Source organism: Cebus imitator, unplaced genomic scaffold (genome assembly GCF_001604975.1).
Source record: "Cebus imitator isolate Cc_AM_T3 unplaced genomic scaffold, Cebus_imitator-1.0 Scaffold473, whole genome shotgun sequence".
NCBI lineage: Eukaryota > Metazoa > Chordata > Mammalia > Primates > Cebidae > Cebus > Cebus imitator.
Window position 1 is genome coordinate 1,338,803 of NW_016107788.1, and position 14,538 is coordinate 1,353,340.

General features: G+C 53.7%; 3 protein-coding genes across 8 annotated transcripts in view; 2 read left to right on the forward strand and 1 right to left on the reverse strand.

The window, feature by feature from the left end:
- Positions 1 to 2,202: 2,202 nt before the first annotated feature.
- On the reverse strand, positions 2,203 to 7,213 carry ATF5 (activating transcription factor 5). Its single transcript, XM_017512612.1, has 3 exons — positions 6,861 to 7,213; positions 5,268 to 5,564; positions 2,203 to 3,631 (listed from the first exon to the last, which is right to left on the reverse strand). Exons 2-3 carry the CDS (start codon positions 5,443 to 5,445, stop codon positions 2,952 to 2,954), a joined length of 858 nt encoding a protein of 285 aa, XP_017368101.1. The 5' UTR covers positions 5,446 to 5,564; positions 6,861 to 7,213; the 3' UTR covers positions 2,203 to 2,951.
- The window catches only part of NUP62 (nucleoporin 62), a 21,198-nt gene continuing 13,431 nt past the window's right edge, over positions 6,772 to 14,538 (forward strand). Inside the window, exons 1-2 of one of the 4 annotated variants that reach the window (XM_017512601.2) lie at positions 6,774 to 6,911; positions 10,688 to 10,805. The gene's annotated coding sequence lies outside the window, so the exon portion shown is untranslated. Of the gene's footprint in view, positions 6,912 to 9,407; positions 9,584 to 10,687; positions 10,806 to 14,538 lie in introns of those variants that run through there. The other 3 variants (XM_017512600.2, XM_017512599.2, XM_037732831.1) reach the window with 3 other exon arrangements.
- IL4I1 (interleukin 4 induced 1) overlaps positions 6,827 to 14,538 on the forward strand; it is a 41,567-nt gene continuing 33,855 nt past the window's right edge. For all 3 annotated transcript variants that reach the window (XM_037732829.1, XM_017512596.2, XM_037732830.1), the window contains exon 1: positions 6,827 to 6,911. The gene's annotated coding sequence lies outside the window, so the exon portion shown is untranslated. The remainder of the gene's footprint in view (positions 6,912 to 14,538) is intronic.

The following is a 14,538-nucleotide window of genomic DNA, read 5'->3' on the forward strand; positions in this document are numbered from 1 at the left end:
GAAATGGGGTTTCACCATGTTGACCAGGATGGTCTTGATCTCTTGACCTCGTGATCCACCCGCCTCGGCCTCCCAAAGTGCTGGGATTACAGGCTTGAGCCACCGCGCCCGGCCTCATTTTTCTTTTTTTAAAAAAAATAAGAGATAGGATCTCACTCTGTCACCCAGGCTGATGCAGTGGCTCACTGCAGGCTTGAACTTCAGGGCTCAAGAGATCCTCTTACCTCAGCCTCCAGAGTAGCTGGGACTATAGGCACGTGCCTCCATGCACAGCTAATTTTAAATTATTTTATAGAGATGGGGTCTCAGTATGTTGCCCAGGCTGATCTGAAACTCCAGAACTCAAGGGATCTTCCCACCTCAGCCTCCTAAAGTGCTGGAACTATAGGCATGAGCCACATGTACATCCTCCTCTTTATGGGGAGGAATAAACAAAGCTGGAAGCAGCAGCTCTGGGAAAATCAGATGAAAAGGCATATAGGACAACAGACCAGGGAATGTTTTACTTTTCTCAGGAGACGTGCTTAAGGAGGGGCTGTGGATGGACTGAAATTCAGAGACCTGGCGGGGAGGAGAGAGAACTAATGTAAGCCTGGTTCAAGAAATGGGAATTTGGAGGGTCTTCGTCTGCTCTTGTCTTAGGTAGATGAGGGATTCATCCTCAAGTCTCATCTGCGTCACGTAGGGAAGGGTGGTGGTTCTCAGTAAGCCATCTCCTGGAATGCAAAAAATGTGGGAGAATTTTTTTTTTTTTTAGACAGAGTCTTACTCTGCCACGTGCAGTGGCACAATCTTGGCTCATTGCAACCTCTGCCTCCCAGGTTCAAGTGGTTCTCCTGCCTCAGCCTCCCAAGTAGCTGGGACTACAGGTGTGTGCCACCATGCCCAGCTAATTTTTGTTGTACTTTTTAGTAGAAACGGGTTTCATCATATTGGACAGCCTGGTGTTGTTAGTTCTTTAAAAAACTTTTGTAGAGACAGGGTCTCACTGTGTTGCCCAGGCTAGTCTCGAGCTCCTGGGCTCAAACGATCCTCCCATTTTGGCCCCCCAAAGTGTTGGGGATTACAGGTGTCTGCCAGAAAAGTGGAGGATTTCTTCACCATCTCTGCTTTCCAAGCACACAGGCTCCGGTAAAATTCAGCACTGTTGCATGTAAAGATGCTTTGCCGCTGGGTGGAGGAGGAAGGAATCTGCAGCTAAGGATAAGTCAACCCATAGGTGGCGTTTCAGCCCAAATTCACCACTCTTGGTGGTCCAGAAATCTCCAGGCTTGAGATTAAATGGAAATGAATACCAACACAGCCGTTCACAAACTTTTTTTTCCCCTTTATTATTATTTTTTAGACAGTCTCCCTCTGTTGCCCAGGCTGGAGTGCAGCAACGCAATCTCCACTCACTGCAACCTCCACCTCCCAGGTTCAAGAGATTCTCCTGCTTCAGCCTCTCAAGTAACTGGGATCACAGGTGTGCACCACCACGCCTGGCTGATTTTTGTATTTTTAGCAGAGTCAGGATTTCAACATGGTGGCCAGGCTGGGTTTCTTTGGTTTTTTTGTTTTGTTTTAGACAGTCTCACTCTTGTCACCCAGGCTGGAGAGCAATGGCGTGATCCTTGCTCACTGCAACCTCTGTCTCCTGGGTTGAAGTGATTTTCTTGCCTCAGCTTCCCAAGTAGCTGGGGCTACAGGCATGCACCACCACACCTGGCTAATTTTTTTGTATTTTTAGTAGAGATGGGGTTTCACCATGTTGGCCAGGCTGGTCTTGAACTCCTGACCTCAAGTGAGCCACCCACCTTGGCCTCCCAAAGTGCTGGGATTACAGGCATGAGCCACTGCACCCACCCTGCTCTCTTGTCTTTTTGGGGTTTGTCGTTGTTGTATGTTTGTTTTTCTGAGATGGGAGTTTCACTTGTTTCCCAGGCTGGAGCGCAATGGCACGATCTTGGCTCACTGCAACTTCCATCTCCCGGGCTCAAATGAGTCTCCTGCCTTAGCCTCCCAAGTTGCCAGGATGACAGGCACACGCCACCACACCCAGCTAATTTTGTAGTTTTAGTAGAGATGGGATTTCACCTTGTTGGTCAGGCTGGTCTTCAACTCCTGACCTCAGGCAATCTGTCCCCACCCTGGCCTCCCAAAGTGCTGAGATTACAAGGCCACCCTCTCCCCAGCTGCTTCTCTCAAAGACAAGATGCACAGTCCAGAGGAAATGCTTTTATTTTTGCTCATAACCTCCCAAAAAAATTAGTACCCCACCATCCCTCACCTAGACACAGCCCCACTCCAACACCTTCACAAAACACTGATTTTCCCCCAGAGCTAAAATGAACCCAGTCACCCATCCACTACTGCCCATCCTCCCACTCTGCAAACCTGGCCACCTTTAGGCTTCCTCCCCTGGCCTGCTTTTGGCCTGTAGGATACGTGTCCCCTTCTTAAAGCCGCCCCGACTTACACCCTCATTTGCATAGCGCCTCCACCCACCCCAGAGAACCACCTGTAGGAAACCAGGTTTGAAAAGCAAGAGACCAGGTTTCCAAGCTCCCAGCTGCTTCCTGCATTCCCTGTGGGCCTCGGTGCCTCCGCTGTTACATCTCGGGCACAGACAGTGACTAAGGCCAAACATTTCATGATGTGGAGGTAAGAAGAGGGAAGAAAATCCAGAAATACAAAAGAGGTGATAAAAGCAGAGGGGAGCTGGGTGGTTTTGGGGAGCAAAGGGTTGATTTTTTTTTTTTTTTAATAGAGACAGCGTCTTGCTATGTTGCCCAGGCTGGTATTGAACTCCTGGCCTCAAACGATCCTCCTGCCTTGGCCTCCCAAAGTACTGGGATTACAGGCATGAACCACTGCACCTGGCTGACAGAGGGGTTTGGAATGAAGGTGGAGGCAGGGGGATGATGGGGCCAGGGCTGAAGACCAGCCCTCAGAAGCCACGCCCCACCCTTCTAGCAGCTGCGGGTCCTCTGGCTCCGGGCCTTGTACACCTCGATGAGCAGGTCCTTGACGTACTGGATCTCGCGCTCCACAGACTCTGCCCGTTCCCTCAGCTCACGGTTCCGAGCCTCCAGCCCCTGGCACTCGCCCTCCAGGGCCTCACCCTCTGCCCGCTTCCGCTGGCGGTACCTCAGAGCTGCCGACTTGTTCTGGTCTCTCTTCTTTTGCTTGCGGTCCCCTCGGGGGACGGTGGGATGGGGGTAGGGGGCCGGGCGAGAAGGTTGAGGTGGAGGAGGAAGAGGGGGCTGCTGTATCGGCGGCAGGGGCGCCATCCCCGCCTCCCCCTGCCTGCCCTCGTTGCGGCAGTAGATGGCCAACAAATCCAGAGTATCCAAGATAGGGGCCTGGGGGAGGTCAAGGGAGGGGAGGGGGAGAGGGAGGGACGGGGCTGCTGGCGGTGGTGGTGGCAGTGGCGGCAACAGCGGCGGTGGGGAGGGGGGCGGGAGGAGTGGGGCATCTAGGAAGAAGTCTTCCATCTGTTCCAGCTCCTTCTTGAGGAGGGAGGCCATAGCTTCCAGGTCAGGTGGGGTTGGGGAAGGTGGGGGGAGGGTGCCTGGGGGCAAGGGGGGCTCCAGAGGGAGGAGGGCTGTGAAATCAACTCGCTCAGTCATCCAGTCAGAGAAGCCATCACCTGGGATTAAAGTGGGGGGAACACAAAATTGCCTGAGTTGCTGGAGGGTCCCAGGAAAAAGAATAAAACTTTAAAAAGAAAAAAAAGCAGCAGCCAACAATGACTCAATCAACAGTCAACAAAGCATTTCTTCAACCATTCCAACATCTCATTTACTCTGTATCTGCGGTGTCTCTATTCTTAAAAGGCAAACTAAATCACATCACCCACACGTGTGCGCGCACACACACCTTGTTTCATCTTTACTCATTAATTATTGAAAACCCACTATGTGCCAAGCATTTAGGCTACAGTAATGAATGAAATGATTCCTGCCCCAGGAGGCCTTCTGCATATGCTGTTCCCTCCAACTAAAATGCTCTTCCCTTGGGTGTTTTCTTGGCTCATTCCTTCCCTCCTCCTCCTCCTTTAAGAGGGTTTCACTCTGCTGCCCAGGCTGCAGTGCAGTGGCACCATCTTGGCTCACTGCAGCCTAGACCTCCCAGGCTCAAGAGATCCTCCCATCTCAGCCTCCCAAGTAGGTGAGACTACAGGCATGTGCCACCATGCCCGGCTAATTTTTAAAAAATTTTCTATAGATATGAGGTCTCACTATGTTGCCCAGGCTGGTCCTGAACTTCTGGCCTCAAGCAATTGCTGGGATTACAGGCCACCATGCCTGGCTTCCTTCCCATCCTTTATGCCTCAGTCAACATGTTACCTACTTGGAGAAGGTTTCCTGGCTACCCTTTTTTTTTTTTTTCCCCCTGAGACGGCGTTTCACTCTTGTTGCCCAGGCTGGAGTGCAATAGTGCAATCTCAGCTGACTGCAACCTCTGTCTCCCAGGTTCAAGCGATTCTCCTGACCCAGCCTCTCCAGCAGCTGGGATTACGCCTGTCACCACACCCAACTAATTTTTGTATTTTTAGTAGAGACAGGGTTTCACTATGTTGGCCATGCTGGTCTCAAACTCCTGACCTCAGGGGATCCGCCTGCCTCAGCCTCTCACAGCGCTGACCGGTGTGAGCCACCCCGCCCGGCTCCTGGCTACTCATTCTAAATTAGGTCCCCTTTGGCATTTTTTCTTTTCTTTTTTTTTTTTTTTTTGAGACGGAGTTTCGCTCTTGTTACCCAGGCTGGAGTGCAATGGCGCGATCTCGGCTCACCGCAACCTCCGCCTCCTGGGTTCAGGCAATTCTCCTGCCTCAGCCTCCTGAGTAGCTGGGACTACAGGCACGCGCAACCATGCCCAGCTAATTTTTTGTATTTTTAGTAGAGACGGGGTTTCACCATGTTGACCAGGATGGTCTCGATCTCTTGACCTCGTGATCCACCCGCCTCGGCCTCCCAAAGTGCTGGGATTACAGGCGTGAGCCACCGCGCCCGGCCCCCTTTGGCATTTTGTAGCTTAGCTGCTAGGTGTTTCTGACTTATTCCAACACACCCTCATTTAATTTGTCTCTGGGCTACTCCTCAGAGTGTGAGCTGCTGGAGGGCACAGACCATGTTCTTCCGGTTCCCGGCTGTATCCTCACACCTAAAACAGCGCCTGGCACAAGGTAGGCACTCAATATTTACTGAATACATGAATGAGTTCTTCCTCCCCCATCTTCCCCTGCCCTCCACTCCCCAGCTCCACCTTCCACTTGCCGTTACCTGCCAGGGGCTCTCCCCCCACTGGAAGCCCGCCCTCCAGGGCTCCCCCCAGAACTTCATAGGGAGCCAAGGGGGCAGGGGCCGGGGGGAGTTTCCCATAGTCTACGAGCCATCCCAGCCCGCTAGCTGGGAGCAGGGCCCTGTCCAGCTCCAGCCCCAGGGTCGCCAGGAGTGACATGGCGGTAGCACAGGTGCTGGGCACTGATGGCAACAGGAGAGGCTGCAGCAGCAACTGGGACGAGGTTCTGGAGGTTGCTCAGCTGGGCGATGACGGGCACCAAGGCGAAAGTGGAAGACCTACACGCGTGAGACAAGAGTGGGTGGGGTCAGGACCAGCCTCGCCCACCAGCCAAAAATCACGGGGAAGCCAAGCCACACCCCCAGGCACGTCCATGGGGCTCCTTCCTCCCCCTTCCAACCAGGGTTTGGGAGCCTCACCCTCAACGAATTCTAAATTTGCCCTTTCTTTCCCCAAATCTCTGAGCCCCACCCACCACCAAGGAACTCGCTATAGGTACTAAGGTAGGACCGATGCCCCACCTCTTCCCCCAATACAGAACCTAAGGGTATCCCTGGGGGATTACCTTAGGCCCCTCCTATCCACCTCAGAATATTTCGCTTCATAGAAAAACTCAATCCTAGGGACATTTTTTTCCAGCCACGCCCCTTCCTCTAAAATATTTCCTTTCGGCCCCACTGCCTTCCTAGCTTTCATCCCAAATCAGTTCCCAGGGGAACCGCTCCAGGTCCCAGACTTTTAATGTTGTCCACTAAAATCCTACGCCTCGCCTTGCCACTGCCCCTCCAAGCCCCGCCCCTCATTGTTTATTTAGCTCCGCCCCCGATTCCCTAGAGGCCCCGCCTCTTTGTCCCATCCCTCAGCTGTTGCCTTGGCCCCGCCCCTTCTCACAATGGACTCCCTAAGTCCCACCCATCGTGACGACGTGGTTCTGGTTCCACCCGTTTAAAGAGGCCCCTCTAAGCCCCGCCTTCTGCCCTGTCAATCTACGTGAGTCCCTGCCTCAGCAGGTGCCTAGTTGAAATGGAAGAAAGCTGTGCTGTGAGTCAGAGCAACGTGGAGCCGGAAAGGTGGAGGAGGGTAGAGGAGATTGGCAGGGAATGGCTACCCGAACGCCACCTGTCTACACACGGCTCTGCCGCCGAGGGCCAAAGTACATGCTCCGCCGCCGGAGCGGTCCAATTGCTTTTACACCGCCGCCCTCCTGGGGATCACTGCGCGTGTGTGACGCCGCACAGGACCCGCCGCTCATTCATACGGGGCACTAGTGGGCTACTGCGCAAGAGCAACCAAGCGCGCACGGAATCGTTTAGAAAAAAGCACACCCTCCCCTGGAATGCGCAGGCGCAGCCGCACGCGGGCTGACAAACACCAAGTCTAGAACTCTCCCACACGGCCTCGGGCCCAGTGCGCACGCGCAGCCGCGCGCCTTCGGCCCGCCGTCCCTTTTCTGCGCCTGCGCGACCGTCATTCCCCGCTCGTGGTTCCCCACCCCCAGGGCTCCCTAAAGACGGCCACGAGCTGCGAAAGCGCGGGAAAGGCGGTTGGACAGGGAGAAGCGAGCGGTTACTCACTCCATGGCTGCGGCAGGAAGAGGCAGCGGTGGCCTCGGCTGAAGAAAGAAGGTGGGAGCGGAGAGCGCAGGCGCGGAGACGGGCTGGGGGCACAAAGGGGTCGCGGCTACAGAGCCATGGCCGGGGCTACGCGGGCGGAGGAGGCGACGCTGTAGTGACAAGACTGAACCGAGGACGGGGAATGAGGCGGCCCCGGGGACTGGGGATAGATATATCCGGGGTGGCGCAGCACGGCCCGCCCGGATCCTTCCGCGCCCCGCCCTCGCGCGGCCCCAAGCGGGAGGCAGCCAGGTCCTCTCCTCGTGGGGATCAGAGGGTCCGACTCCCTACTTCCCTCTCACAGGCTCCGGCCCTCTCCCTCTGAGCCAGGGTCCGGCCCTCTCCTGCTTGTGGCTCCGAGGTCTGATTTTTCCTTGTGACTCTAGGCTCTGGTTTCTCTTTCTGCCTCTGAGGTCTGGGCCTGCCTCCTCCTGTGATTGAGGATCCAGGCTTATTCTCTTCCCGCAGACCGGCACCAGTTAATTTCCCTTTCCCTGCTTCCAGAATTTGCTGCCAGCCACACGTTTCATCTCCATCCCCCAACTGCTGACCCTTAGAACCCTCGTGGGTTAGAGTCCAGCATGAGTCACAGCCCCCTCCGAAACGCAGACCTGCCAGGATGGCCGCCGGCAAATAAGTTTCCTCACCACGTTTCCCTGTCTGCAAAATAAGAAAATCAACTCTCCTGGTGGGTTTATGAGACTCAAGACAGTGTGTCCGCCAAGCTTTATGCACAGAGTTCAACTCATACATTCCTGTTCAACATTTTTTTTGTTGTTGTTGTTGAGACAAGAGTCTCGCTTTGTCACCCAAGCTGGAGTGCAGTGGTGCAGTCTCGGCTCACTGCAACCTCCACCTTTCGGGTTCAGGTGATTCTTCTGCCCTCAGCCTACCGAGTAGTTGGGACTACAGGCACGAGCCACCACTCCGGGTTAATTTTTGTATTTTTAATAGAGACAGGGTTTCACGGTGTTGGCCAGGATGGTCTCTATCTCTTGACCTTGTGATCCACCCGCCTCGGCTTCCCAAAGTGCTGGGGCTACAAGCGTGAAGTACCGTGCCCAGCCGTATTTTATTATTAATAGAAACTCTGGGGCCCAGTCTCACTTCTTCCTCCCCGCTTGCAAGAGCCGCAGGCGTTGGACTGTCCAACACCTGCTGGTGGGTCATTCTGTCTCCCTCATTCCTCCAAAGTGTCCGCTTTGTCTCACCTCCCATTCCAAAGGATGGGTGCCCAGGCCCCATCCCCTGGCAGGGATTCATGCATCAAGTCCCCAGCTTCGTTCTTTTCTCCATCCCTTGCCTTGGCTTCCTTTCAGACAGGCCTTAGCCTCCACTGGATAGGAGCTATCTCACAACCCTGCCAAAAATGGAAGATCTCTGTTTCCCTTTAGTCAAAGACAGGGTAGCCATCTTGCCCCTTCTGCACTGGGCCCTCCACCAGCTAAAGTGGATGCTGGTCTTTTCTCTGTTGCAGAAACCCACCTTGTCCCATCCACATCAGGACACCCCAGCTGGAGCTCAACCTTCATCCCTTCTGTGGCAGTTAAGAGAGTGAATCAAGGTCCAGAGAAGGTGGAGGAACCTTGGTATTGAGCGTTACACACAAACTTCTTTCTCCTCCCTTCCCTGTGGCAGTCAGATCCTTCTCGGGATCTGACCACCTTCTCTTGGAGCACTTACTGTCCACTCTGCCAGTTTCTGAGCACTTGCCCTGTATTTCCTTTCGCTGTAGGGGCTGTGTTATCACCTATGCAGTATGTAGGGTAGCGGCTCAGAGCACAGACTGAGCTTGTCCCACCCAAGTACGTACATGGACCCACCCATGTACGTGGGTCCACATGTAGCCCAGAATGTTCCTAAAACATGCAAATTTTTTTTGGCGATCTGATTTATTTATCTATTGCTCATCAGCTATTGTTAGTGTATTTTATGTGTGGCCCAAGACAATTATTAGTGTGGGCCCAGGAAGCCAAAAGAGTATCCATCCCTGGCATAGACTCTGGAGCCAGATTATATGAGTTCAAAACCTAACTGCACCCCACTTATTAGCTGTGCGACCCTAGTCATTTCCCTTTCCTTTGCCTCAGTTTCCCCTTTAGTACAAAGTGGCATTAACAGTACCTGCTGCTGGGCCATGTGCAGTGGCTCACACCTGTAATCCCAGCATTCTGGGCAGATTGCTTGAGGTCAGAAATTGACCAGCCTCGGTAACTTGGTGAAACCCCATCTTTACCAGAAATACAAAAAAAATCTGGGTGTGGTGTTTTGCACCTGTGGTCCCAGCTACTCGTGAGGCTAAGGCAGGAAGATCACTTGAACCCTGGGGAGGGGCGGAGGTTGCAGTGAGCCGAGATTGGGCCACCAGACTCCAACCTTGGTGACAGAGTGAGACCCTGTCTCAAAAACAGTTCCTAACTCTTAAGGCTGTTATGAGGATTAAATGAGTTAATTCGTGTCAAGCAGTTAGACTGCGCCTGGTACACAGTAGGTGCTGTGTAAACGGTGGTTACTGTTATTGCTGTGATTAAGGTGGATGTGTTCTCTTTCTATTCCTGTGCAGTAGGTGCTTTCAAACTATTTACAAAGGAGATTTCAGGACCAACTTCCTTCCACTTCTCAGTATAGGTTTTTGAGCAAAAGCAGATGAAATTAAGGGTAGACTGTTGGACAGACTGCCAGTGGTAAGGAGGCATAGTTGTACCGTGCCCACCCCCACCCCGCCAGAATCTTCTCATAAGAAGACCTAGATTATACATGGGGAGTGGGTTTTTTTGTTTGTTTTCTTTTGTTTTTGAGAGGGAGTCTCACTCTGTCACCCAGGCTGGAGTGCAATGGCGAGATCTTGGCTCACTGCAACCTCCACCTCCCAGGTTCAAGCAGTTTTCCTGCCTCAGCCTCCTGAGTAGCTGGGATTACAGATGCATGCCACCACGCCCATCTAATTTTTGTATTTTTTAATAGAGATGGTTTCACCATGTTAGGCTAGTCTCAAACTCCTGACCTCGCGATCCGCCTGCCTCAGCCTCCCAAAGTGCTGGGATTACAGGCCTGTAACAGGTTTAGACTTTCCTTGTCCTTCATGACCTTGACAGTTTTGAAAAATGCTGGTTGGGTATTTTATGGAATGTGCTTCCATTTGGTTTTGTCTCATACTTAGACTGGGATTGAGGGATATCGAGAGGATGGCCAGGTAGGATACTTTTCTTTTTTTTTGAGACGGAGTTTTGCTCTTGTTGTCCAGGCTGGAGTGCAATGGCATGATCTCAGCTCACCGAAACCTCCACCTCCCAGGTTCAAGCGATTCTCCTGCCTCAGCCTCTTGAGTAGCTGGGATTACAGGGTGTGCATCACCACGCCTGGCTAATTTTGTATTTTTAGTAGAGACAGGGTTTCGCCATCTTGGTCAGGTTGGTTTCAAACTCCCGACCTCAGGTGATCCGCCCATCTTGGCCTCCCAAGGTGATGGGATTACAGGTGTGAGCCACTGTGCCCTGCCGGGCCTGGGTATTTTTTTTTTTTTTTATGGTGAAAAGATATACGTATATTTAGAATTAGCCAGCTGGACTCAGTTTAGATTATCCCAGTTTTGTTGGCAACATCCAAAACTTCATAACCAGGAGCCAGTCGAACATGCGCCTTCTTCTCTCCATCAGGCCGAATCAGGGTGTTGACCTTGGCCACATCAATGTCATAGAGCTTCTTCACAGCCTGTTTGATCTGGTGTTTGTTGGCTTTAACATCCACAGTGAACACAAGTGTGTTGTCTTCTGTCTTCTTCATGGCAGACTCAGTGGTCAGCGGAAACTTGATGATAGCATCGTGGTCCAGCTTGTTTCTCCTGGGGGTCTTTTCCGAGGATATTTGGGCTGCCTCCGGAGTCGCAGTGTCCTGAGCCTCAGGAAGGTGGGTGACGTGCGGATCTTCTTTTTTTTGTGGCTGTGGACACCTTTCAACACTGCCTTCTTGGCCTTTAAAGCCTTCGCTTTGGCTTCGGCTTTAGGAGGGGCAGGAGCCTCCTTCTTCGCTTTCGGTGCTGTCTTGTGAAAAGGGTCCGGGCCTGGGTTTGGTTTTTTTTTTTGTTTTTTTTTTTTTTGAGACGGAGTTTCACTCTTGTTACCCAAGCTGGAGTGCAATGGCGCGACCTCGGCTCACCGCAACCTCCGCCTCCTGGGTTCAGGCAATTCTCCTGCCTCAGCCTCCTGAGTAGCTGGGATTACAGGCACGCACCACCATGCCCAGCTAATTTTTTGTATTTTTAGTAGAGACGGGGTTTCACCGTGTTGACCAGGATGGTCTCGATCTCTTGACCTCGTGATCCGCCCGCCTCGGCCTCCCAAAGTGCTGGGATTACAGGCGTGAGCCACCGCACCTGGCCTATGGGTATTTTTTAATAACCTCGTCAGTAAGAGAATTTTGTTGCTGACTGTGTGTGGTTTACACTGGCTGCAGAGGCATCTGGGCAGGGACTCTGCTTCCCCTCCCCCACCTCAGCCCTTTTGCCTTTTTCTCTCTCTAGCTATTGGGTCCCAGCCACTTCAGCCCAGCCCACCCAAGCAGCTGGACTCAGTACTGAGTGGGTACCAGTTCCCACCCTTAGCTCTCCAGCCCCTTCTAAGCTGTTCTAATTCACCGTGGGTTGTCAGCGGTTGCCTGCAGCCCCTGCTCCCCAGGTCTTTGAACTGTGAGTCCTCTCTTGGGCCCATTCCTGACCCAGGCCTTTGGCCCCTTCAGGACTCATTCCGTGGCCTTCCCTAGCCTCTAGCTCCCCTGGCCTTCCCTAGCCTCGAGCTCCCCTTCAAATCCTCAGCTGGAGCTTGAAGCAAAGGTGGGGCTACTGGACTCTTTCTTGGTGCGGAGGGGCCTGGCTTGGGGAGTGAGGCGGTGATTACAGGCAGGTTGCATCAGCCCTGGCTCTTTGATGGGGAGGGGAAGTTGGAGGATTCTCTGGGGGCCCTAGCACACCTGGCAGCCACTCCTGGTTAGTAGCACAGCATGAGGGGGTGGGGCAGAGAGAGGGAGAGGGATTGCCCGCCCCCCCTCCCCCCCTCCCCCGCAGGACCCTGAGAACCTCAGGCTTGGTGCTGAGAGGGGCCTCAGATGACAGAGGCTTGTTAGCAGGAGACAAGACTGGGATCCCGAGAGGTAACGGGGATTGTGAACAGCTCCCAGGGGCCTCAGGCCCATGGTATAGGCTCTGGTAGGTCTCCAAGTCCCGACCCTCACCTCAGGCCTACTGCTCACGGTTGCCAAATGCTATCGCCCTGCTATTGCTGCAACCTCTCGCTGCTTTCCCAATCAAGGTGGCCTCCTGTGTGATGGAAAAGGCTCTGAGGTTTGCATCAGACAGAGCTGGGTTCTGGTCCTAAGCCCAGCACCAAGTTTTAGACTGGAATGTTGGCAGGGCCCTCATCTGGCAGAACAGGTCAGAGTGTGGGCCCTGGATCTGTGCCGGGTTCACACCCAAAGTCCACCCCTTCTGTGACCCTCAGCAGGTAGCATCCTCTCTCTGTGACTCAGTTCCCCCAACTCTGCCACTTCTGTGATCCATAGCAAACAGCATCCTTGCTCCGTGACTCAGTTTCCCCCGCTATAAAATGGGGATGAAATGGTCCGTTGCACATGGTGGTTTTGAGAGTTAAATGTGTAAATGTGTGAAAAATACCTAGAGCAGGCCCTGGCATACAGGAAGTGCCCTGTGATCGTTCTGCTCTGGAACCTGGTGTGGGAGCGCCATGGAGATGGTGTTGGTGAATCCAGTGCCTGCTGGAGCCCAGGTCTATGCATGCTTCTCTGTTCCCGCCACGCCTGCTTCTGCTTTCAGATCCACCCCGCACAGATGTCTGCCTACGTGACTGCTCCCCCGAGCACTTCCAGAGCAAAGTCAGGGCCCTCCTCATTCCCAGAATCGTTCCCCACAACCCCCAGCCCTGTGCTGCTATTTCCGTAGGTATCAATACATTTTCTAATGAGTTAGCACAGGGGCCAGGGAATGTGACACTGAGGTCCCTGAGAGGAGCCAGGGAGGGGAACTGGGTCACGTAGGCCAGGGCTGCCGGGGTTGAAGGTGGGCGTCCTGGCAAACAAGGGCAGGCAGGCCAAGGCCAGCTCAGTTACGGGGAGGATGACATGGGGGCTGGGAGGTAGCACAGGCTGCCACGCGGCCCAGAGTCCGCCAGAGCCCCTTCCCTCCCTCACGCCAACCTTGTCCCTTTATCAGAAGCAGTCACAGCTCTTACAAAAAAGGACACAGCAAACTGATGACAACTGACAGTGTCCTAGAGCCCAGGAAGCCGTCACTTAGTGCTATGTGACCTGGGACAAGATACTGCACCCTCTGACCTGTGGTTGCCTCATCAGTAAAATGGGCACAGTAATAGAACTACCTCAGGGCAGTGTGAGGGACAGGGAGTTGACACGGGAAAAGGCCTGGGCCCCTGAAAGGCACCGGGGCCACGGCAATGCTGGCAGAGCTGCTAGCTTCACAGGAGAAGCTGAAAATCCAGATTTGTGTGTGTGTGTGTGTGTGTGTGTGTGTGTGTGTGTGTGTGTGCGCGCGCGCGCGCCGTATTTTAAAGGTAGGCAAGTAATTCAGAAAAACCTGGAAAACCCTGGCAAACCACAGCTGTGGACAGGACTCAGGCAGCTGGCCCTCTGTGACCTTTGTGTTCAGTGACTTTCCCTCCCCACAGCTGTCGTCATCTCTGCCCATAGAGAGCAAAAGGAACTGAGCCCTCATTCCAAAAGTCTCCAAGGACTGGGGCTGGCCCCTCTGCGCCGGACTTCACCGGCAGGGAGACAGAGCAGGGCCTCGTAACTCAGCTCCGTCCCGTGTGAAGTGGGGGAGGACCATGTTTCTAGGGAGCAGAGAAGGAGGTCTCTAGAGAATCCTTCCTTAGGGTCGGGATGCCTGCTGGAAGCGGGGGCTGGTGTCTCATTACTGTCTTCTATCTTGCCATCCACACCCCCAGCCAGAGGCCACCAGGAGCACATCACTCATTGTGGCAGGAAGACTGTCCTTTGCAGGGACCCGAAGGACACCTCAATAAGGAGGCATTCGGACTAACTTTAGGAGTTGGGCTGTGTCATGTGACTTTGGGGTGGGTTGAACGGAGTGGGGCTTTGCTCTGAGTGGGAGACTGGTGGGAGCATGGGCAAGCCCATAACGAGGGTCTGTTTGACCCGGAGCCAGGAGAAGCAGAGGGAGCTAGTGCCGGGGTTCGTTGAGAAATAGCCGGCAGCTCTTGAGCCAGGAGGGGTGTGTGGTCACTCTGTGGTTCAGACTTCGTGCTGTCTGTGTCGAGACGTGACTCAGGAATGGTCAGCTCTGGTTCGGACTTGGTGCTGTCTGTCAAGACGTGACTCAGGAATGGTCAGCTCTGGTTCGGACTTGGTGCTGTCTGTGTCAAGAGGTGATTCAGGAATGGTCAGCTCTGGTTTGGACTTGGTGCTGTCTGTCGAGACGTGACTCAGGAATGGTCAGCTCTGGTTTGGACTTGGTGCTGTCTGTCGAGACGTGACTCAGGAATGGTCAGCTCTGGTTTGGACTTGGTGCTGTCTGTGTCAAGAGGTGATTCAGGAATGGTCAGCTCTGGTTCGGACTTGGTGCTGTCTGTCGAGACGTGACTCAGGAATGGTC